The 22,248-nt window shown below is 42.4% G+C and overlaps 1 protein-coding gene across 1 annotated transcript; it reads left to right on the forward strand.

Moving 5' to 3' along the window:
• Positions 1 to 20,323, forward strand: LOC118795560 (phosphatidylinositol 4,5-bisphosphate 3-kinase catalytic subunit alpha isoform-like). The gene is made up of 22 exons (XM_036554132.1): positions 1 to 477; positions 2,032 to 2,141; positions 4,174 to 4,576; positions 5,072 to 5,281; positions 5,736 to 5,986; positions 6,709 to 6,954; positions 7,278 to 7,363; positions 7,922 to 8,027; positions 8,792 to 8,944; positions 9,055 to 9,189; positions 11,133 to 11,257; positions 11,692 to 11,773; positions 12,164 to 12,328; positions 12,445 to 12,548; positions 13,462 to 13,633; positions 14,212 to 14,318; positions 15,229 to 15,350; positions 15,556 to 15,634; positions 16,136 to 16,306; positions 16,541 to 16,658; positions 16,764 to 16,915; positions 17,444 to 20,323. The coding sequence occupies exons 3-22, from the start codon at positions 4,225 to 4,227 to the stop codon at positions 17,712 to 17,714; spliced, it is 3,207 nt and encodes a 1,068-aa protein (XP_036410025.1). The 5' UTR covers positions 1 to 477; positions 2,032 to 2,141; positions 4,174 to 4,224; the 3' UTR covers positions 17,715 to 20,323.
• The last annotated feature ends 1,925 nt before the right edge of the window (positions 20,324 to 22,248 follow it).

The following is a 22,248-nucleotide window of genomic DNA, read 5'->3' on the forward strand; positions in this document are numbered from 1 at the left end:
TTAGAGCTAACGTTAGAGGATTCCGGTTACTCCTGTAAACCCGAACAAAACTTGCACGACAGCGAGCTTTAATGGTGGAAATCGCAGAGGGAAAAAACCTCAAGAACCGGTGCGGTGAATACATTGTTTGCAGTCGCAATATTTACACTAATTGCAGTGGTTTTGTAGCTTGTCAGCTAGTTAGATAGCTATCTAGCTAGCTGGCTACAGATACCGGGATGAAAATGGAATACTATGATTTTTGGAAAGGACGGGCGTGAATAGTACGTTTTCAATGGGGGATTAAGAAAAAAATATTTTTTTGAAAATTTCCGTTCCTTGATTTCCTGACAAGAAAAACAAGAAACAGACCAATGGTTGCTATGGAGAAGTTGCGGCTGTCAGGCTGTTAGTAGGCCTGAGCATCGGAGTGGAGTTGTTGGGAAAGGTCCAGGGAAGGTGAACAGTGGAGATCAACCACTGGGAAAAGACGACTGGGTAAGTGACTTAGCTAGCAAGCAAATGGAAATCGGGTTGTCAGCAAGCATAAATGATAGTAACACAAGCTAGATAACTGATATACCTCAAACAATTGACCAATTTTGGCTCCCTACTTCACAGTCGTTACAGTCTGGAAAACGATATGGCTTGTTCAGAAAGAAAACAAACACCACCGTCGCAAGGAATGTTGGTTAGATGGCTAACGTTAGCAGACTACTCTTGCGGAAAACGTGGGAAATAAACACCAAGTGAGCGTCGCTGTCTTAAAATAATTCGACTTTAAAATAGGACCGGGCACACTTCGCTTAAAAGGGAAATTCTATTTTATGTCTGTTGATATGTCAATTTGGTTGGTATGCAACGTTACTGTTTGGCTTGCTAGCTCTTAGGTAGCTAGCGTTAATTTGATTGGGTGTTTTATTGCGGATACCCTGACTTGCTAACTTAGCTAACCAGCTATCTAGCTAATAACACGCCATCAAATCGGTAGCCGGTTAAAGCTAGCCAACGTAAAATAAACCGATCAAGCTACACAATAAGATTTCCAAACCTATCTGAAATACTGAAGCTTTTGCCACGATTCTCCTGTTTGATCAACGTTACTTAGCTAGCTAGACATTATCCTCCGCCGGTCAGATATTATCCAATTATAAGTAGAACAGCTGATGATATATAGGTAAGTTTGTGACTATCGTTGTTGTTTTTGTTCCGTTATTTTGTAGTACTGTTGTTCGCTGGATGGCTTTCAAGTTTACGAATTGCAGTGCAGTCTTAGAAAGCTAACCGGCGTCATCCCTTGGCTGCTAATAAGAAAGTTAATGACAAATTGATTTTTTTTTTTTTTGCACTCATATCTTAGACGTGGTCTACACTGTAATGTTACGAACTTTAATTTGGGTGTTTGTTAAAGATATGTATATCATTAAAAGTAGGTTTCTAGTTTAGTGTTTGTCGAACTGCCGAAAATTTCGATTTAACAATCCCAACAACTAGTGCATACATTAATCTGAGCGTCTGTTAGGCTCATAGATATAAAGAAATTCCTTGCTAGCTATAATCCAGTTTGAAATGTGAACACTGTACTGGAAACGTTTGTACCTAAATCCAGGGGTTTTCAACCAAGAGTGAGCGCTGTAAACCCCAAGCATTTAAAGCCATGAAGGGGGTCATCGGTACAACATCTCTTTCAGAAGTAAAAAATCTGTGTACTTACTCTACTTCTGTATGCGCTCCTCTTGACAGGATAATGTTAGTTACACTGTGCAATATCGTTTGTGCAAAACCGCGAACAAACAAGATGAGGCAATAGAAGGCAAATAATTGGACAACATGTATCGTTGTGCTACCTAATGCTCACTCACTTTTTGTTTGGGTAGCTGAGGTTTACATGTCACACTTACACTACAGCCACTGTTTGCTGAGGAGCCCAGGAGGAAAAAAAACTGCAAGTTATTTGCATGAAAGGTGATGATGGTTAAATAGCATCTCTCTGAGTGACATATATCAAAATGTTCATGGCTTTTAATTTTGAAATTTCCCCATTTGCCACAGAAAATGGCACCATAGTGACATGTTGAGGAGCAGGCGATAATGCTGGTGGTCTGAAAACAAGAAGGGAGCCCTTCCTCCAACTATACCGTTATTGCATCCATTGACCTAAGGTAAGCTGTTATGATGTTACCTCCATCACCAGTAGATGGAACAGAGGTTATATAATTGCCCCTGTCTGTCTGTTTGAGAACAGAGTAATTAAATGAGTTAAACAGATTTACAGTTTGGTGAAAGGAGGATATTTGATATTAAGGGGGCTCAGACAATTGGTAAAAATACGCTCTATACCAGGTGCCACTCTCCATGTTTGGCATAGCAATCAATTCTTGCAGGCCATTTTTTCCTGACACAGGGATGGGCCCCCTCAATCCTAGCTGTGTAGCTCTCCATAAATGATACTTTGGTTGTATGCAGTTTTGAATGTGCGTCCATGATGACACTGCATTGTGGATCTGGTTGTTATTCCCTTAGTCCCTCATTTCAGCATTTGATAAAAATATAGCAGCATCATATGTTTATAAAAGCTGCCGTATCCAGACCTTGAGGAAACCAGCAATATGATCGTCAGCCTTAGGACATGAGACCATATGCCACTCTGGGCTGTGGAAAACAACTGAATTAGGTTTGAGTGTATCTTGCTTCAGTATTCTGAAAGTGGTACACACTCCATAGACATGTCATACTTGCATGCAAGTAGCCTCTGATGTTTTATATTACATCATATTACTTTATTGTCATTTAGCAGATGCTCTTATCCAGAGCGACTTACAGTTTTATCCATTGTACAGCTGCAGATTTACTGAGGCAGTTGTGGGTTAAGTACCTTGCCCAAAGGTACAACAGGAATGCCCCATCAGGGAATCGAACCAGCGACCTTTTTGTTACCAGTCCTGCCTATATCAGTTTTTATATAATTACCGAGTGCATCAGGCAGATGTTAACTGATTCAGAGGGCTTTAAACTTAAACGTCTCTGAAGCACCGAGATGGCTGTTGCTTTGTATTGTTTGTGGGAAGAGTTTCTGGTCTCCAGCGCATCCTGTCACAGTCCCTTCATTGGAGTCATTTTTCACTTTGGTTTGGTTGAAAAACTGATCAGGTGACAGGCATGTGGATGTGGACTGTGCTCACTGCTTTTGTTTACAGTTTAGGCAAGGTGGACAGCCATGAACTTGTTCGAAATTGAAACTTGATTCCGCTGCTTGTGCTGATGATGGCTGCATTGACGTTCAAGTCCTCAGTATAGCAGTCCTCCAGCATAAAATGACTTATCTCTAATTGCAAAATGATTCATGTGTGTATGTTACTGTTACATTTTTGGACTGCTTGCTCACCCAGTAGGGAAATAAGTTGTATGGAATCCATTGCCATACGTGCAATATGGGGTATATTTATTCTTTTGGAGCAACCGTAGTTGATGGAGTGACTGCAGAAAGCATTGATGGTGGGCATGTTCTCAAATATACTTTGGAATTGTGCAACCTGATCTCTGGCCCCTTCTCCTGCGTCTTGTGGTCAGCTTTAGAATGGTGATCCACCCCAAAGGTTTTTTGTGGGGGGGGGGGGGGGGGTGGATGCTTCTATTTAGCCATCTACTGTGGAATTTCTTATCCCAAAAGAGCTGGCTCCAATGGTCTGTGTTGAGGGAGCTTGGCTTCCAGCAAGAGGTGTGACTCATTGACTGGTCTTTTCTTCCAGGGAGTTAACAGTAACACACATGAGATCATTCTGACCACATATGCAGCAGTAACAGTTGTTTTTCTCATCACTGTCAGAGTCATATTTGTAACATGATAGTGTGACTGTATGGCCTGTATTTTTATTACCACAACTCATCCTCAGACAGAAAAATTATTAACTTAGCACCGTCATATATTACTTGCTGTAGACATCATATGGTTTGAAACAGAACTTCTGTTCACTTTAAATGCAAAAAGTGAGGATGTGGAAACTGCACTTCCTGTGAGATTTCAAAAGACTGCCTATTTCCCTAGACCTTTAATAACCAATGTTTTCTTCCTTTATGATGGGGAATCCTTCTTTGTATATTTGGCTTTCAGTTATGTAACTTTGAATTTCATGAACTAAGAGAAGAATCACCATAACATAACTGCAATTTGCGTTTTTTTTTCTTCTCCCATAGGAGAGAGACCCATTTTGGCTGAATTCAAAGGATTCCTAAAAGTTGTGAACCATGCCTCCAAGACCGTCGTCCGGAGAGCTATGGGGTATCCACTTAATGCCCCCGCGGATTTTGGTGGACTGTCTCCTACCGAACGGGATGATCCTAACCCTCGAGTGCCTCCGTGAGGCCACTCTCATCACCATTAAGCATGAGCTTTTTAAGGAGGCGAGGAAGTACCCTCTGCACCACCTCCTGCAGGAAGAGACCTCGTACATCTTTGTCAGTGTAACACAGGAGGCCGAAAGAGAGGAGTTTTACGATGAAACCAGGAGACTCTGTGACCTCAGGCTTTTTCAGCCTTTTCTAAAAGTCATTGAACCTGTTGGCAACAGGGAAGAGAAAATTCTCAACAGGGAAATTGGTAAATTTCCTTTACTCTCTCAGCCTTTGGAAGTGTGTCTTTGGATGCTGAAGGCACCTGGGGTGTGGTACTACAAAATTACAAAACCCAAGGAATCGCATTTAGTCAGAGCTGCAAAGCATTTCTGTCAGTCAGTCTTGTAAGGGCTGTTGACTTGGGGTGTACTTGGTTCAACCAGCTGAATACTTTTCCAAGAGCTAATTTTCAAATTATTTGTGTTATTAGTCTCAAAATAGATCATTAATGTTAAGTTCCCATTATGTTTACGTTTGAAATGGTAATTGTAAGCTGAATTGTATGCAAATTGTCCAAGAAAACAGCCCTAGGAGAAATTTAAGGCATGGTGTAATGAGCAGATTCACAGAGCAGCCATCTGTGGAGTGAATATTGGACAAACCAAGGAAGCAAAGCAGTCCCTCACACACGTTTTTCCAGGAAGTTCTTCCGTTCTCGTCGGCCCCTGTTTTCGTTGATGGCGCACGTCTCTGTTGGCAGGTTTTGCGATCGGCATGCCCGTGTGCGAGTTCGACCTGGTGAAGGACCCTGAAGTGCAGGACTTCAGGAGGAACATTCTGAATGTCTGCAAAGAGTCGGTCGACCTCCGAGACGCCAGCGGGCCGCACAGTCGGGCGCTGTATGTTTACCCTCCCAACGTGGAGTCGTCCCCTGAACTCCCAAAGCACATTTACAATAAACTTGACAAAGGTAGGGGACCAGCTAGGCGCAGAACGCCATTCATTCAAAAGCAGTGCTTTCGCACTTGATGGACAAGCAGAAATCTTATCGTTTAAACATAACTACATTATTTAATGTAAGGTGTTATAGAGATGGAATGCTGATAGAACATCAGCTGATTTCATTGTTATTTTTATATTACAATGCAAGATTCATGTTAAAAAAAAAAAAGCAAACAAGAAAACACAATCGCCAATATGTTCGACAGGTTTCACTTTGACCCTTTCATCAACATTTGGTAGATTACTTTTGCGTGAAAGATTTGGATGTATACATTAAGTTGTACTATTATTATTGCTAATTATATTATTATATTTTACAACTCTTATTATTTCATGCATTCATTTCATTGTAACACTCTCTGGGTATTTGTTTTAGTTTGCTGGTCTGGCATATGAGCAAGTTTCCTTTTTTTTTTTGTCAGGTCAAATAATTGTGGTGATCTGGGTCATAGTCTCCCCCAACAACGATAAGCAGAAGTACACTCTCAAAATCAACCACGACTGCGTCCCGGAGCACGTGATCGCCGAGGCCATCCGGAAGAAGACCCGGAGCATGCTGCTGTCCCCCGAGCAGCTGAAGATGTGCGTGCAGGAGTACCAGGGCAAGTACATCCTCAAAGTGTGCGGCTGCGACGAGTACCTCCTGGAGAAGTACCCGCTGAGTCAGTACAAGGTAATCCCCTCTCCCTCCCAGCCCTGAGGCACCGTGCTGTTCCTCTCCCGCTTAAGATGCTTACCCCCGTTGGCTTGGGATTGCGGGCCGACGTGCCATCCCGCTGACTTCATTAATGCGATTTACAGTGACTGTTTGTCAGTGGGTCAAGGACGGTCGTGTGAGTTGGTTATTAATCAAGGGTGATCGTGTGAATTGTTTATTCATTGCCTTATGTTATTGTTATTTAGCAGATGCTCTTATCCAGAGCAACTTACATAGGTTACAGTTTTTACATGTTATCTGTTTATACAGCTCAATATTTACTGAGGCATTTCTGGGATAAGTACCTTGCCCAGGGGTACAGCAGCAGTGCCCCAACGGGGAATCGAACCAGTGACCTTTTGGTTGCGATCCCCGCTCCTTACTGCAGTGCCACACTACCACGCCATATTCATCTGAATATGATTCATGCATCAGATTCAGGTTGTCAGTTCCCAGTTGTATGTGTGATTGTGATTTAGCATGAAACTTGTAGGTTTTTGCCGGGTAGGGTACAGCACTGTGCTAAAATACTACATCACATTGTGAAATACAGCAATGTGGTAGTCTCATGGAGTTCTTCATTCATAATAACAGTGTTTACTCCCATGCGATTATGGCTCAAAATATTTAAGTGCCACTGCTGTTTTTGCTTGTGTTTCAGGGTGTGTAATGCTCAAACATTTCCGTTTGTCTCTCAGTACGTTAGGAGCTGCATCATGCTGGGTAGAATGCCAAACCTGATGCTGATGGCTAAGGAGAGCCTGTATTCCCAGCTGCCCACGGACAACTTTACCATGCCGTCGTACGCCCGCCGCATCTCCACCGCCACGCCGTACATGAACGGCGAGGCCTCAGCCAAGTCCCTGTGGACCATCAACGGAACCTTGAGGATAAGGATACTGTGTGCCACGTACGTCAATGTAAACATCCGGGACATTGATAAGGTACCTTTACCCTCTAGATGTTTGGCCTAACCCTAACCCTAACCCTCACCCAAGGAAAGGCGAACTTTAATAATGGATAAGCTCCTTAGATTTTTAATTAATTTACTATATTTTCATCAAGTTGCCATTATACCTATCTTGTTGGTACCTTTGAGAATTCCTCAGATATCTGTAGAAAGAGAATTGCTGGAGGAAGTACAAATCCTCTTGTGTGGCTTTATTCTGTAAATGAAGAGGAAATTGCTTAGTAGCTTGTAAAACTTTGTGTCATGAAGCAGATGGTGCTGAAGTGATTGTTTCGGCGTCCCTTTTCTTGGCTTTAGATCTATGTTCGGACGGGGATATACCACGGAGGAGAGCAGCTGTGTGACAATGTGAACACTCAGCGCGTGCCATGCTCGAATCCCAGGTACGGCAGCACTCTCTGTCCTACGTTACTCCGTTCAGCTGTATTCTTTTAATGTTGTTCCATCACTTGAATTAAAAACAAATGTGTCCTTGCACTGTAATCTCTCAAATCAAAAGTAACATAACTGTGAATGGAGTACAGTCATGACATATAGCATGCTCGTTTTGTTTTTTTTCCTGCAAAGTAACTTCCGCTATCTTCACGCTTCCCTTTCCAAAACAGCTCTTGTGTCGCAAGAGAATAGGTCTCTGTTCTTCCTCCCACTACGAGAAAAAAAATCTTTGTTGAGATAGCAACTGTAGCTACTGCACACAGTTATAAATCATAGCGGTCCAATTTCCAAAAGGGCAGCATTAATGCTAACAGAGCGCAGAGGAGCGGGACTTAGCCAGAGTTGAAAGGATAACATAAGGGAGTGGGAGGTAGGCTGCTGACCTACATAATGGAAGTGCAGGCCTTTGGATCACCCTGCTGTGGGACATACGGTTGTGTGGGCAGTGTGAGTTATTCTTTTTTCTTTCCTTTGACAAGAATCTGAACTGGTCGTTTCTTTCACAGGTGGAACGAGTGGCTCAACTATGACATGTACATTCCCGATATCCCACGCGCAGCTCGCCTCTGCCTGTCCATTTGCTCCGTGAAAGGAAGGAAAGGGGCAAAGGAGGTGAGTGAGCTCTTCGTCCGGCCAACGCCCCAGGGGCGAGTAATGATTTATGGAGATGCCCGTGTTCCAGGGAAAAGACGCTGTAAAATCTTGAGGTGGCCTCTCCGTGGCAGTTGCGCTGCGGAGCTAATCTTGGCCCTCTTCACATGCTTTGGTCATGGGTGTGTAGCTGGCCATGTGTAATTTAGCACTGGGCTTACGCTGTGATGTAGCCTTGAAGGGGAGAGATGTGGGCGGATGGTTTTATGACCCATGATACACGCCTAGTTTACAGATACAGCTCTGCTCTGGTAGCATTCGCTACACACGTTTTATTTTGCTTTATAGGAAAGACATCAAAAGCATTGCAAGTCTTAAATGCTGAACATGTATGCGGTGGTAGTGTATCAGCTGCTGGGTTTGGCTCTTATCTGTTTACACAAAGGTGTACTGCTGGCTCTGAGCTGCCATCTCAAGACAGAAGGTGTTTACTGTGATGATCATATGTAAATGTAAATTTAGATTATTCGTTGAAAAATTATATTGCTGATCTAATGCATTTGTTAAAGATTATTTGTCCATCTAATACAGTTTTCAAAAAATCGTTTGAATATGAAGTATTAATTTCAATGTATCTATATACATAGTCAGTGCTCATTGGTCATTGGACAATTTTTTTTTTTTTTTATGTGAAAAAATGGCTCACAAACCCAGCCCAAGTGCAAGCACTGTCCATGTGAGTGAATATCGCTGATCCTGTGTTGTGTTTTTGATGTTTTGCCCAGGAACACTGTCCACTGGCATGGGGAAACGTGAATCTGTTTGATTACACCCATACTCTGGTCTCGGGGAAGATGGCCCTCAACCTGTGGCCTGTGCCACACGGGCTGGAAGACCTGCTCAACCCCATCGGGGTCACGGGCTCCAATCCAAACAAGGTGAGGACCATCCTGTGAAACTGGCAGGAAGCTGTCTGGAGTTTGGATTGGGTTTTTTAATTCACTGTGGTCATTGCGTCCCATTAATATGGTGTCTTTGTCGTCTTTAGGAAACCCCATGTTTGGAGCTGGAGTTTGATTATTTCAGCAGTCCAGTAAAGTTCCCTGACATGGCAATAATTGAAGACCATGCCAATTGGATGATATCCAGAGAGCTGGGCTTTAATTACTGCCACACTGGCCTGGTAAGATCATGGATTTGGACTGACATATGTTGGCTGGATGTACATTAGTTCTTCCTTGCTGTCCCCAGATGTAGATGTAGTGCACATAGTTGTTACTGGGTAATGGTTGTTTCATATTTTTGAAGTATGTAGGCAGATGTGGTTTTGCATTGAATTTCTCTATTGGATGGCTTCCCATTCTGCTTTTGGAATAAATGAGTAGATGAAATTGCATGTACCTTATAAAGTTTTGTTAAAATGCAAAACGCATACGTTGTCAGATTTCATTTTATTGTAATATGCCTCTGGTTGTGCTTGGTGCTGCGTTTTCGCTCCGGTCAGAATGTCAAAATGCGCAGGGTGCTCTCGCGATGTGTGCACGATTATTTGCCTTGTCATGCGATTCCAGCCTGAATTCTATAAACGTCTGCTGTCACCCCGAGGCCGAGGCCGAGGCAGCGAGTAGTCTGAGCTTATCTCCATTGCACGGAGCAGCCTCTGGAGGGCTGGTATTCATCTGCAGGCACACTGCACTTTTGCATATATGTTAGGCCTCATGGTCCAGTGAGGCATGTGAACAACAGCACAGTGGCAGGCCGTATCATGTGTTGCAGGTTCTCCATTGACGTCGCGTGGCACACAGAGGAATGAGGCTGCCTGCGGTCAAACGGGGCTTTCTCGGAATGCTCCTGACTTTCAGGAAGTCTGGCCGTTTGTTTTGGCACTTAGTAACGCGACGTCATCCCTGTGCAAGACACTCCGAGCCCCCTCTCACGGGGGTGAGCGTTCCCATGCAGATGTGTATGATGTTCATTAGGAAACCCTCTGTCATCATCGCTCACCATCACTGTGCACGCGTTGTATTCTAGAAAAATGCAGGATGAGTTTGCGAGACTGAGTGTGGTGCACTCAGTCACAAATGGTCACAAATCTTACGCGTTTCGCATTTGTATATTGTGACGCATAAGGAAAGTAAAAGTTTATTGGGGCAGGTTATTCTTGTTGTGCTTTCTTAAGAGCGTTCTTACTGCATTGTAAACTTGTCACCAACCTCCATAAGTTTGATGGACAAACAAAAATGCCTCAGATTCCTGACATTTCTGTTGTCAATACGTGTTTTCTTTCTGTTCCTTAAGGATAGTGTCTTCAGGTATTACTCAATCTTCCTACACAGCCAGTCTTTGGTTTTTCAATTACATATAAAGTTTCACAGCACTTGTTGTTTGCGTTTCAGATATCATACCTTGAATATTGAATATTAAACCTTGAATATTTCACTCAATGTTCTTTCTTAATGCAGCAAAACAACTGAATCATTTTTTATCCATATAAGCAGACCTGTATCCTTGTGTTGCGAGTCCTGGAGGTGTCTGTGACTTCTGAATAACTGTCGTAGACAATCTGTCTGATTGTTCTGATTGTCTTCAGCAGCAGCAGTTGGCTTTGAATGTGAAATGTGAACATGGGGTTGCCAAAATTGTCATCTTATAGCCTGTGCAAAAAAAAAAATGGTGGTGGCAGTTTTAGAAGCATTCCCTTCATTTTGGTGTAGTGTACAGCCAGCCTAAGCAAAATCAGGCTTTTTTACATAAATGATACATAGATGACCCTGTTTGAAAACTGTTGGCAATGTGAATGGTGGACTTTCACTTTATCAGTCATATTTCCTGTGTTGCCACATTTGAAGCAGTCTTAAATGGATTTCCCTTGATACAAACAGACCTGATGCCTCAAGACCCCGGATATGAGTGATCTTGATCTGATTATGTCATCTGATTATGACTTCTTTCAATGAAATTTTGAAGTGTAATGCAGACCAAGTTCAGTACGGTGATAATCTGGATTGACTCAAGATTAAAGATAAATGACAAGCCAATTACACCTACTTTTGTTCTGATACAGACCACACTCTCTCATTGCATTCAGTGCCTTGAATAGCACGTATGTCTCCTACCCTCCCACAGAGTAATAGACTGGCCCGGGACAACGCTCTGACGGAAAGCGACAATGAGCAGCTGCGTCTGGTGTGTAATCGAGACCCTCTTTCTGAGATCACTGAGCAGGAGAAGGACTTCCTGTGGCGGCACAGGTAGTGCGCACTCGCAGCTGGGGGGGGGGGGGGGGGGGGGGGGCGGTGTAGCGGTGTGCTGATCTCAGTACAGTCTCAGGACAGGGATCAGGGAGCAATCAACCCACACCCTGTGTTAAGTAGTAGGGAGAGAAAATTCAAAATAAGACATTGAAGAAAAGCGAAGGTGGCAGAATAGCACAAAGGCATAATTTACTAACGACTCATTCAACAGCTGCTGGTAAAACAATTTGGAGGATTAGATAGTGCTGGCCTGTCTTAACTGCAATACTATGTAATGCCCTTTCTTTACTGCTTTTACTTTAATTGATAAAATATGAATGTGAATCTGTGGTCAGCGCTTAGGTTTATGAAGGACAGCATGTGGAAGATTTGGGTAGGAAAACTGCCTGAATCTCTTGTTAACTGACTTCTTATTGCCTCTTTTCTCCTAGGCATTATTGTGTAAATATGCCAGAAATTTTGCCTAAGATTCTCCTGGCAGTTAAGTGGAACTCCAGAGATGAAGTAGCACAGGTATCCGTACGTCCAGTGAACTGTCTCTGACTTGAATTTATGTGTTCGAGTGATTTATTTAAGACATGATATACTTTAAAACTTGCACTAGTTCAATCGCATACATGTAATTTGTAATTTCAGAAACCCAAGAGAAAGAGTTTGATTGGAATGAGCACTGAGTAAATGGTCCTTGCCAGGCATATTTGTAAATGCCACTGTGTCTTTCCAAATACTTTCCCAGTGGCTTTTCTCTCTGGTTAATCCTATTTGGCTTTTAAATGATTCAAGTGTATTCACTGCAACATGTCATTCAGCATTACGCATACTCCTACTGAGTATTTGACCGATTACTAATATGCATCCCTACCAAAAAGGATAAAATGCCAAATATTTTCTTTTCCTTTCAAGATGTATTGTCTTCTGAAGGACTGGCCGGCCATAAAGCCAGAACAAGCCATGGAGTTGCTGGACTGCAACTTCCCCGACCCCATGATCCGGGATTTCGCTGTCAGGTGCCTTGAGAAATATTTGACAGACGACAAACTCTCCCAGTACCTCATTCAGTTGGTCCAGGTACAACTTCTCCGCTTCCAAGTGCAATGGCAAAGTAATTATAAGTCACGTAGCTGCATTGTCTGTAACTTCTCTCTTTGTTTGACTCCTGTAACACCTGTGTTCCCCATCATCAGGTTCTCAAATATGAGCAGTACCTCGATAATCCGCTGGTGCGATTCTTGCTGAAAAAGGCTTTGACTAACCAGAGGATAGGACATTTCTTCTTTTGGCATCTAAAGTGAGTCGAAATCTATTTAATAAAGCAGAGTCATATGTGTTAATTGCAGAACTACCCTATGACGTGTTTGGTATTGATTCCTCTTTGAGTCACTGCTCTGGTTAAAGTAAGTCGAAAGGAAAGAAATGCAGAGCGACGGTACCTACTGTATCTAAAGGGTCCAGGCAGGATTGTACTGATCGATGATCTCAAATTATGAATCTGACAAATGTATGGAGAAAGGTCACAGGGGAGCTCTCTCTCAAAGGTGGTTTTATAAAGCAGGCTTACCTCAAATGCCTTGAATGTGTTGTTGAGGCTAGCTTTATCCAATTCCTTAACACAGTTTTATGGTTAGATAAATATTTTGTCAGCTGGGGTCTGCATTTTCTAGTGTCATTATGTTAGATTCCTTAAATTTATTGCATATCCTTCTGGATAACCACAGTGAGGTTTTTTTATTCTGTTAAGCAAATGTGTCAAGCTGCAGTGTGAACAGTTTGTTCCTCTTGATATTTGCATTTTTTTTATGCACACAAGCAGTAAAGTTTCTTTGATATTGGATCAGAAGAAGTGCAGTTCAGATGGTCTTTTTATGGAAAAGTCAGAATCACCTCAGCTAACCCGCCGTGGAGCAGGTTTGGTGAGGCTGAATAATTTACCATTGAAATCAGCCTCGGTGGAAATCAGCGTGTCCCTGTCTTCTTTTCTCGCTGGTTAACTGTTTATGCCACCTCCATTGCAATAACAGCTTGGTCGTGTAAACACAACTTTCCGCACACATGTAGATTTAATGAAGCCATCAGACCGCATTGCAGGGATTACTTGGACTCGGTCCCCTTGCTTCAGGCATGTGCGAGTTTGAGCTCATGTATCTGGAAAGCCAGTGGGAGGCACCCACCCAGCTTCTTTTGCTTGGATGTCACCCATGTAGGTCTGAGATGCACAACAAAACGGTTAGCCAGCGGTTCGGGCTGCTGCTGGAGTCATACTGCCGGGCATGCGGAATGTACCTGAAGCACCTGAGCCGACAGGTGGAAGCCATGGAGAAGCTGATCAACCTCACGGACATCCTCAAGCAGGAGAAGAAAGATGAAACGCAGAAGGTAACAAGATGGGCCCACCTGCTGGAAAAGAGGACAAGGGGTTTGCTTTGTAGTTCTCATGAAAACAGCTATGCCCATTTCTTCTCAGAGATTCAGCTGATGTGTTCAGGAAAAAGGGAAGAAGCATTTGAAAATTAACCCTAGTAAAGGTTTAACCTGACAGCCCAAGTCCACATCCACCGCCCACACAAGGCTATTTTAAAAGTGTTTAGTATGATTAAACAAATACACTCTCTGAGTTTTAAAACCTACCTTAGGCATGTTGTTGACTTGAAGAATTGGACATTATTGGCATAAATGACACCAGTTTACCTGTTAAAATCATTTACATTTGGGTAGTTCTCACAGGAGAAAGGTAATGCCAGAAGGAGAGTTTTAGCAGCAGTGTTGAGAATATTGGATTGAGATGTTCTGAGCCCACGTCAAATGCTCTTTTTGTGTAGCTGTTATCCATCTGGCCTGCAGAATTAAGCCCTGACCAGATACAACTATTGATTACACTGGAAACAACAGAAATGGCTGCAATTGTCTCAGACAGCAGTGTCCTCTAAAGGAGCGCCAATGGTCTGTCTCTTCAGGTCCAGATGAAGTTCCTGGTGGAGCAGATGAGGAGGCCGGACTACATGGACGCCCTGCAGAACTTCACCTCCCCACTCAACCCTGCTCACCAGCTGGGCAACCTCCGGTCGGTCAACCTAACCACCACCAAGACAGCTCACTTACAAAGCCCTGAATGCATTCTCTCAGATTATTGCCAGCCCTTTGAGCAATGAAAGGGATGCGTCCAATGGAATGCAAATAAATATTTTTCCTAAAGGTGCAAGGGCGTTCCGTTCTATTTCGCACCACAGTTTCATAATTCAGTAGGGACTGAAAATGAGGCGTACTGAAAACGGAAATATTTTTATGCCGTGCTAGACACGCATGGCTGATGAAATAACACTTTAATGGAGTAATACATGGGAATAACTGTAACCATCTAAGGAAGAATGTACTGTTTGAGCACAGAAGTAGGCCAGTGTTAGGTCTGTAAAAATGCAGGTACAGATGGGCTACTGTTGCTGTGATGGTGACTGTATACACAGGCGCATTGAAGAAGGTGAGGGTGAAATGCGGTGCTTCTCCCTCCAATTACAGACCCTTTTTCAGGGCCGTCTAGAGAATCTGAATACACCCAGTGCTTTATGGAGGTCTGATTGCAGATTTCTTTTCAGTGCAGCTGTTAATTTGTTCCTGTTAAAAAAAGCAGCAAGCTCCCTCATCAAAACTAACAAGGCAAACTGTTGTTGCACAATAATAGATTAGAGAGAAGTCATGTGTTTGATGTGGGAGTTACTTGCTTTGTTCCCCACCGTCTTTGTGTGTGGATTATTTCACCCAACTCAGTTGACCAGATATTATCAGTGTGAATGTCCACCCCATTGTTACGTTTTGTTCCCATTAAAAAAGTGCACTGGATAAAATACAAGGTCATATTTATACTTGGTGTTTGCATGCATTATTAAATACAGAGGGATTAAAAATAACATGAATGTTGTTTGATATCTGCTGATTCCTTACTTGGGGGAAAAAATGTCTGTTTTGAACATTTTCAGGCTTGAAGAATGCAGAATAATGTCATCTGCTAAAAGGCCGTTGTGGCTCAACTGGGAAAACCCTGACATCATGTCAGAGCTTCTCTTCCAGAACAACGAGATAATTTTCAAGAACGGAGATGGTGGGTTTCAGCTTGTTCTCATAAATTGCTGTCATGCATGCTGACCGCTTGCCTGAATCCTTGTTTATGCCTGTACGTAGTAATAATTTGATCCGATATCTTTGGAATATCATTAAAAGTCACAATACTATGTTGTTGCTAAATAAATGAAAAATTTTCAGGATGGTTTAATTGCTGTATCAACTCATAATGTAACATTTCCCAGATTTACGGCAAGACATGCTGACTCTGCAGATCATTAGGATAATGGAAAACATCTGGCAGAACCAGGGTCTGGATCTCAGGTACTTGTTGTTCTCATAACAATTAATTTCTTAGTTAAAAAACAGAAATCTTGAATAAACCTGATGGGTAAACACGGCATTATTTAAAGAAATCTTGAATAAACCTGATGGGTAAACACGCCATTATTAAAAACATGACCCGACAATACTGACATAGTCCAGACAGAGGATCTCCTGTACATATGTTACACGAGGGGTTTCAGTGACTGAGTTTATTTTATGATACAAAGACCTCAGTGACTGGACAGATTTTACACTGTGGACTCCAGTGACTCAATGTATAATTCAGTATCTACACTCTAGTGACTGGACATATTTTACACAAACCAGGGGTGGCAGTTTCATGATTTAGTTTACACTATGGGCTCCCAAAGACTGGATGTTTTACATGTGGAGTCTCCAATGACCAGAGTGTAATTATTTGATGTAGAGACTGCAAATGTTGCCTTTAATTTGCACTGTGATGAGACCAATCATCTGCTCTTTAATTCACCATGAAAGAATGCTGCCCTATGGGTGCCTCTCCATTGGCGACTGTGTGGGGCTCATCGAGGTGGTGAGGAACTCCCACACCATCATGCAGATCCAGTGCAAAGGTGGCCTAAAGGGGGCGCTGCAGTTCAACAGCCACACCCTCCACCAGTGGCTTAAAGACAAGAACAAGGGAGAGATGTGAGTGGAGACTGCTTGGTCACCCTGTAATATATTGTGTGGAAGATGATAATCATCCTTCAATTTCTAAAATGAATGAAAAAAGAATGAATACTGTACACCACATACATCAGCTGTAGCCAGTCAAGAGGCTCAAACTTTACTACTAAGTGGCATTGATGGTCAGTATTTAGCATTTTGAGTTTCAAATATGCATTTATCCCTTGATTTTCATTTTTGGTTGACTCTCTCTAGGTACGATTTAGCCATTGATTTGTTCACGCGGTCCTGCGCTGGCTATTGTGTGGCCACGTTCATCCTAGGGATTGGAGACAGACACAATAGTAATATCATGGTGAAGGATGATGGGCAGGTAGGTCCTCCAGTTGCTTCATCTTGTTGTTTGCATAGATGTTTAACTTACATAATTCAATTGTGTGACACACACAATGTCTGCCTCTTTTCCTATTGTTTGAAGCTGTTCCACATAGACTTTGGCCATTTCTTGGATCACAAAAAAAAGAAATTCGGCTACAAACGAGAGCGGGTACCATTTGTCCTAACCCAGGATTTCCTAATTGTGATAAGCAAAGGAACCCAGGAGTGCACTAAAACCAGAGAATTTGAAAGGTAACAGTGCCCAATGTATTTCTACTGCCTCATGGAGTGTTTTTGTGTCTGTGTATGCGTGTGTGTTTGTCTTGTTTGTGAATAACGCATTTGTTTTGTGGGAGTCAATGTTGTGTTATTGGCAGATGGCTTGCATCTGCAACAATGAGATTCGGGACAGAGTAACAAAAGCCTCTTTTCATGACCTAAAAAAAGAGCTTCTCAGTACCCATTTCCCAGCTTTTAGGGAGATGTCCTGCCTTTTTCCCAGCTCTCACACTAGGGGATTAGAAAGTGTAGGCTGTCAGACTGAAGATGTGTTTAAAAGACATGCCAGAATTCCGTAACTCAATGTGATGAATTTTAAAATGTTCATTGTTTTTTTAACATTTTTCTGCCAGAATATTCTGAGTTGAAAGTTTACTGAGATGCTATTTAAGACACCCAAAAAATATTCTGGGCCTGAAATCAGGATCTCTGTGCTGAGTGAAGCGGTGAAGAAGGGGGACAAGGTGGAGGTTGTCCCTCACACTGTCTCCTCATCGACAGGTTCCAGGAGATGTGCTACAAAGCCTACCTGGCCATCCGCCAGCACGCCAACCTCTTCATCAACCTCTTCTCCATGATGCTGGGCTCCGGCATGCCCGAGCTGCAGTCCTTTGACGACATCGCCTACATCCGCAAGACTCTGGCTCTGGACAAGACCGAGCAGGAGGCTCTGGACTACTTCATGAAGCAGATGAACGATGCCCACCATGGCGGCTGGACGACCAAGATGGACTGGATCTTCCACACCATCCGGCAGCACGCTTTGAACTGAGCACCGCCGACCCGGACTGGCCAACCCGGCCAGCTGTGGGCCGCAAAGCCCGGTGGCTTCCAACCTTACAAAACGGGTGACAGCAGCCCATCCATGTAGCACTTAACAGTCTGGAAAGGTTTTTTTATTTTGCTAATCTCCAGCGTCCTTCGAAAACCTATCGTCGTCTCTGAAATCAAACCCCGCCTCTCGGCAGAAGGGTTGCCGGGCTCTCCTGTGGTTTTGTTCGCAAGGATTCGTTTTTTTGTTTCCTTCCCTCTGCTGCCCTCCTGTGGTGTGCTCTTCAGGAGCGAGCTGGGAGTTAACGTCCTTTATGGCCTTTATACAAATCACTTACCTCTTCAGTTTTCGGGAGATCTGGTGGTATGAACGTCTTCCTGTAACTTTTATGCCTTTAAATATGCACAGAACATATAAAAAAAAGAAAACTCCTGAGCAAAACAGGGTAAACCTTTTGCATTGTTCTCATCCTGTTTGTCGCAGCTCTAGTTTAAAAACGGCGTGCTTTCAGTGAGAAGCTAGTGACACCAAGGAGAAATGGCAACCGTTACAGCACGTTGTCCATAACTGCAGAGTGAAAATTTTCAGCGTTCAGTTTTTTTTTTAATACATTTTTTGACATCATAACAAGTACAGTGGTCTCTGAAATGACCAAAATGCGTAGAGATGGAAAAATATAACACTTGCGTTCTGAAGGACATGGTGTTGAAATGAAATGACCCAGTCTAGTGTAGGTTTGAGGCATCACCTTGCCCCTGTGTTCCTTTTGGGTTGCTCTAGCAAGGGTTTATAAAAAGTACCATTTTTGAAATATCGGTCCCTGTTTATGTAAGCAGTCAGTGACAGTAATGGATGTGCTTACAGTAGCACTTTGAATGCTGTGTAGAGCCTTAATGCTAATTGAGGATCAGACAGGCTCCCCTTAGTTCATTTCAGCTCCGTTGAATGTGTGGTATTGCATACATTCACGTGAACCCCGACACTGATATTGGCTCGTTGTCGAAATCGAGCAGTAGGAAGCTGTTGGCTGACGTTCAGCAGGCAGGATGATGACTGGTGGATTTCTGACTCCAGGAACGTCATGCTTTAAGCGGCCAAGACGCAGGGGAATGTGAGTAACCAGAATGGACTTCATCTGTACACATATGGAAAGTAGATGTTCTGCTAAGGGCCAGTGCATTAAAAAAATACTGAGAGCTGTTGATAGAAAGGATTGTGTAAATTTAAATTGTTAATATGGCGTTTCTCTGATTGTCCTCTTATTATCTAGTCCCTCATCCGAAATTGTCTTGCAATACTTTGTAATTCCCCAGGTTATTGCAAGTGTTTTTGCAGTACAGGGTCATGGATGGTAGACAGAACACGGCGCTTTTTCTGAAAAGCCGTTCTGTCACCTTGTTCTGACCGCATCCTTGGCGACCTGCCCGGTGAATCATGTCTGGTGGGAGCAGACTGTTGGCTGTTCGGGCTCCACTTCAGTCCTGCAGTTTTGTGCTTTCCCTTTAATGTCTGCTACCATATTCAAGCAGGCGTTACATTTCTCTGTTACTTACACAGGCATTTTGCTCATTTCTGGCAACATGTGTGAAGTGGTGGATAGGTGGCACAAGGTCACGGGTTTGATTCCTGGGTGGAGCAAAATACTCAGCCTGAATTGCTTTGGTAAATATCTAGCTGTGTGAAAGTATGTGTAAAATGTGAGCTCCCTTGGATTAAAGGCAACTGGCTAGCAAATTTCAGTGTTTGCTGAACTTGGGGTTGTGTAAGTTGTGTAAAAGATGTGACATTTGCTTGATTCAGTTATTCGGTGTGTTCAGATTGAATTGGGCCTTCAGCCTGCACACACATGCAGAAATTGTCAGAGTGGATTCATCATTCCTCTAAAGTCTCCATTCCATATAGCATTAGCACCCGGAGCTTTCAAAGGAAACAGACAAGCCCTCAGCTGTAATGCATCTTCTGGAATATCTGAGATGGAAAAGGCACAAACCAAAAAGGAGTCACTCAAACACAGCTCACCTTGCACATAGAACATGTGTGAACCTTGACAAAGAAATAGAAATCAGAAGTTTAAAGTAAAATTAATGTAAAGAAAAACTAGTAAGCAGCACCCATAATAATTAGGCACTAAGGTTTTCTTCAAGGAAGGATGAATTCAGAGCTGCCGTTGGTTCCCAGAACTTATGACATAGTCACTTAAAACTATTTTTCATTGTTTCTTACTTCCTGTTCCAAGTGAGTGAGTCTCCCCAGGACTTGAAGATTGCATATCATCAGACTAATGGGACCCAGACTAGCAGACGTTTCGATTAGGTGAAATTCAAATGCGCGTGTCAAAGTGGGGATGTAGATAATGGCTTTGTATCCGATTTCAGATGTTAAAAATGATCCAGTTAAATCTTAACTGGAAGATTTAACTGGATCTTAAGTTGTTACTTAAAACATTGTTCGCTGAAAACATGATTCATGGCATCTTGCCTATGATACAGAATGGGTTAATAATTATAAACAGCATTGCGCTGAAAATATTGAAACTTTGGGGGCTCACTGGAGCACTGATTCTCAATCCTGCTCCTGGGGCCCTCCTGCTCTGCATGTTTTCCATCTTTCCCTGCTCTACCTACCTGACTGAACTCATCAGTGGCACTTTTGATTAGCCGAGCACACCTGATTTAATCAAGAGCATGTTAATAATTTCAATCAGGTGTGTTTGGAGCAAGGATAGATAGAAGATATGCAGGACAGGGGGGCTCCAGGAGTAGGATTGAAAAACACTACACTAGAGGAACAAGAATAATGGAGGGAACAGAAAATGATCTCTCACTCTGAAGCATTTTTATTTCTGTCTTTGGAGAGCCAAAAACTCCTGTGGATCTGGACCTCAAGATGACTTGTCGCAAAAATAAAAAAAAGCAGTGCCATTAGGTGTGAGATCATTTATACTCCATTTCAGCAAGTGCACACTGGTCAGGGCCTCACTGTCTACTAAGCACATGCTGCCCATACAAGTACCCCTATCCTAAAACTGATTCCCCAAAATAACTAGTGGTGTGACTGGTCATACAAATCAGATGAGGAAAGGTTATTTGATGCAGATGAATAAAATATAGTCTTTAATGGCAGAGAGGGATGGACTTGCTGAGTAGAGCAAGTGCATGTTACCATAAGGTTCTATACTTAGATAATGATCTGGCTTAAAGTACGCTGCATAGGCAAGAGTGTTCTGTTTGTGTTGAATGTTTCAGCTACATCCTTTGAAAACCTATTACCTCACTCCACCCCCTGTCCATTTTGCATCTAAAAAGACAATAGAGACCCTTAATTGGGAACATTTTTAAGTTAATTGTCGGAATGATTTAGATTGTAGCTTGTGAAACCGGAAAGCAAAGTATATATATATATATACTTCTTTATTTTATAAAATGTGTATTATTTGTAAAAAGTGTTGCCAGCTAGGCAGTCATTAATGGTTGACCGAATAACCAGCTACTTATGTTAACATCCCTACTTCAAACCATTTTGTCAACCTTGACCCTGAGCTCAAGTATTGCAAACACCAGGAAAAACTTGGTATTCATAAGTTAAGTGTTCCTGTAGTATATGAATAAAAAATTAACGTACTGTTTTGGCATACATCTTGCCATTTTGTCTGTGTTATGGACACCCTCTCATTTAATACTGTTATTTTCTTAATGATGGTTAGCTACATCGCTGCATATATGTAATTTGTTGTAATGTTCTCTTTGTCTTATTATTCATTCATACCCTTCATGTCCCTTAAGGAGTGCTCATTGTAAACCTATCTAAAGGTTTACCATTGACATTTAAATGAATTTTTTGAGCAAAGTTTGTTTTAAAAGCCAGATGGACAACCTCAAAAAAAATCTTCAGGATGAAACATGAAATATTTAAGTGTATAATGTTTATGAGCTTCTTTGTATACAGTCTTTAGAAGATAAATGAGGCTAATGCTTTCGCAATGATATAACATGACAACTGCTAGACTGCCTTCTCTGTCTCTAAGAAGACTTATAGCATTTGATATTGAGGTATAATTAAAAGCTATGAGTCCTTCCTATGTGCATATTTTTTAGTCTGAATTTAGCTTTGTTGACTGAGCCAAAGTTTAAAAAAATGGATTCTCTATAGCAAATACTTTACTGGACATCATAACTTACTGCAGGTACAATAGCTTTACAATGAAAAGGCCCAGTATTAAACATTTGCTTTATACTTCTTATGAAGGGGAGAACGTTAAATTTACATCAAGATGCAGTGAAATGGTTCACTTCCAGTGTTTCAAAATCCATTGATGTGTGCAGGAAAGTGTGTCTGTAGGACACACAAGGTTTACATTATGTGCAGTACTGTTACACTAAAGGAACCTATCCCTGTAAGGTCTGACTGGTTGCAAAGCAAGGATGCTTCTCTTCTCAAATGGGGACAAATCTTGGCAATCCAGTAGCCGCATCAGTCGCCTCAAAGCAATCATGTACAATGCTTGTAACTTCTGAGCAAGTATTAAAGTGCACTG

The sequence above is a fragment of the Megalops cyprinoides genome, chromosome 20, assembly GCF_013368585.1.
Source record: "Megalops cyprinoides isolate fMegCyp1 chromosome 20, fMegCyp1.pri, whole genome shotgun sequence".
Classification (NCBI taxonomy): Eukaryota; Metazoa; Chordata; class Actinopteri; order Elopiformes; family Megalopidae; genus Megalops; species Megalops cyprinoides.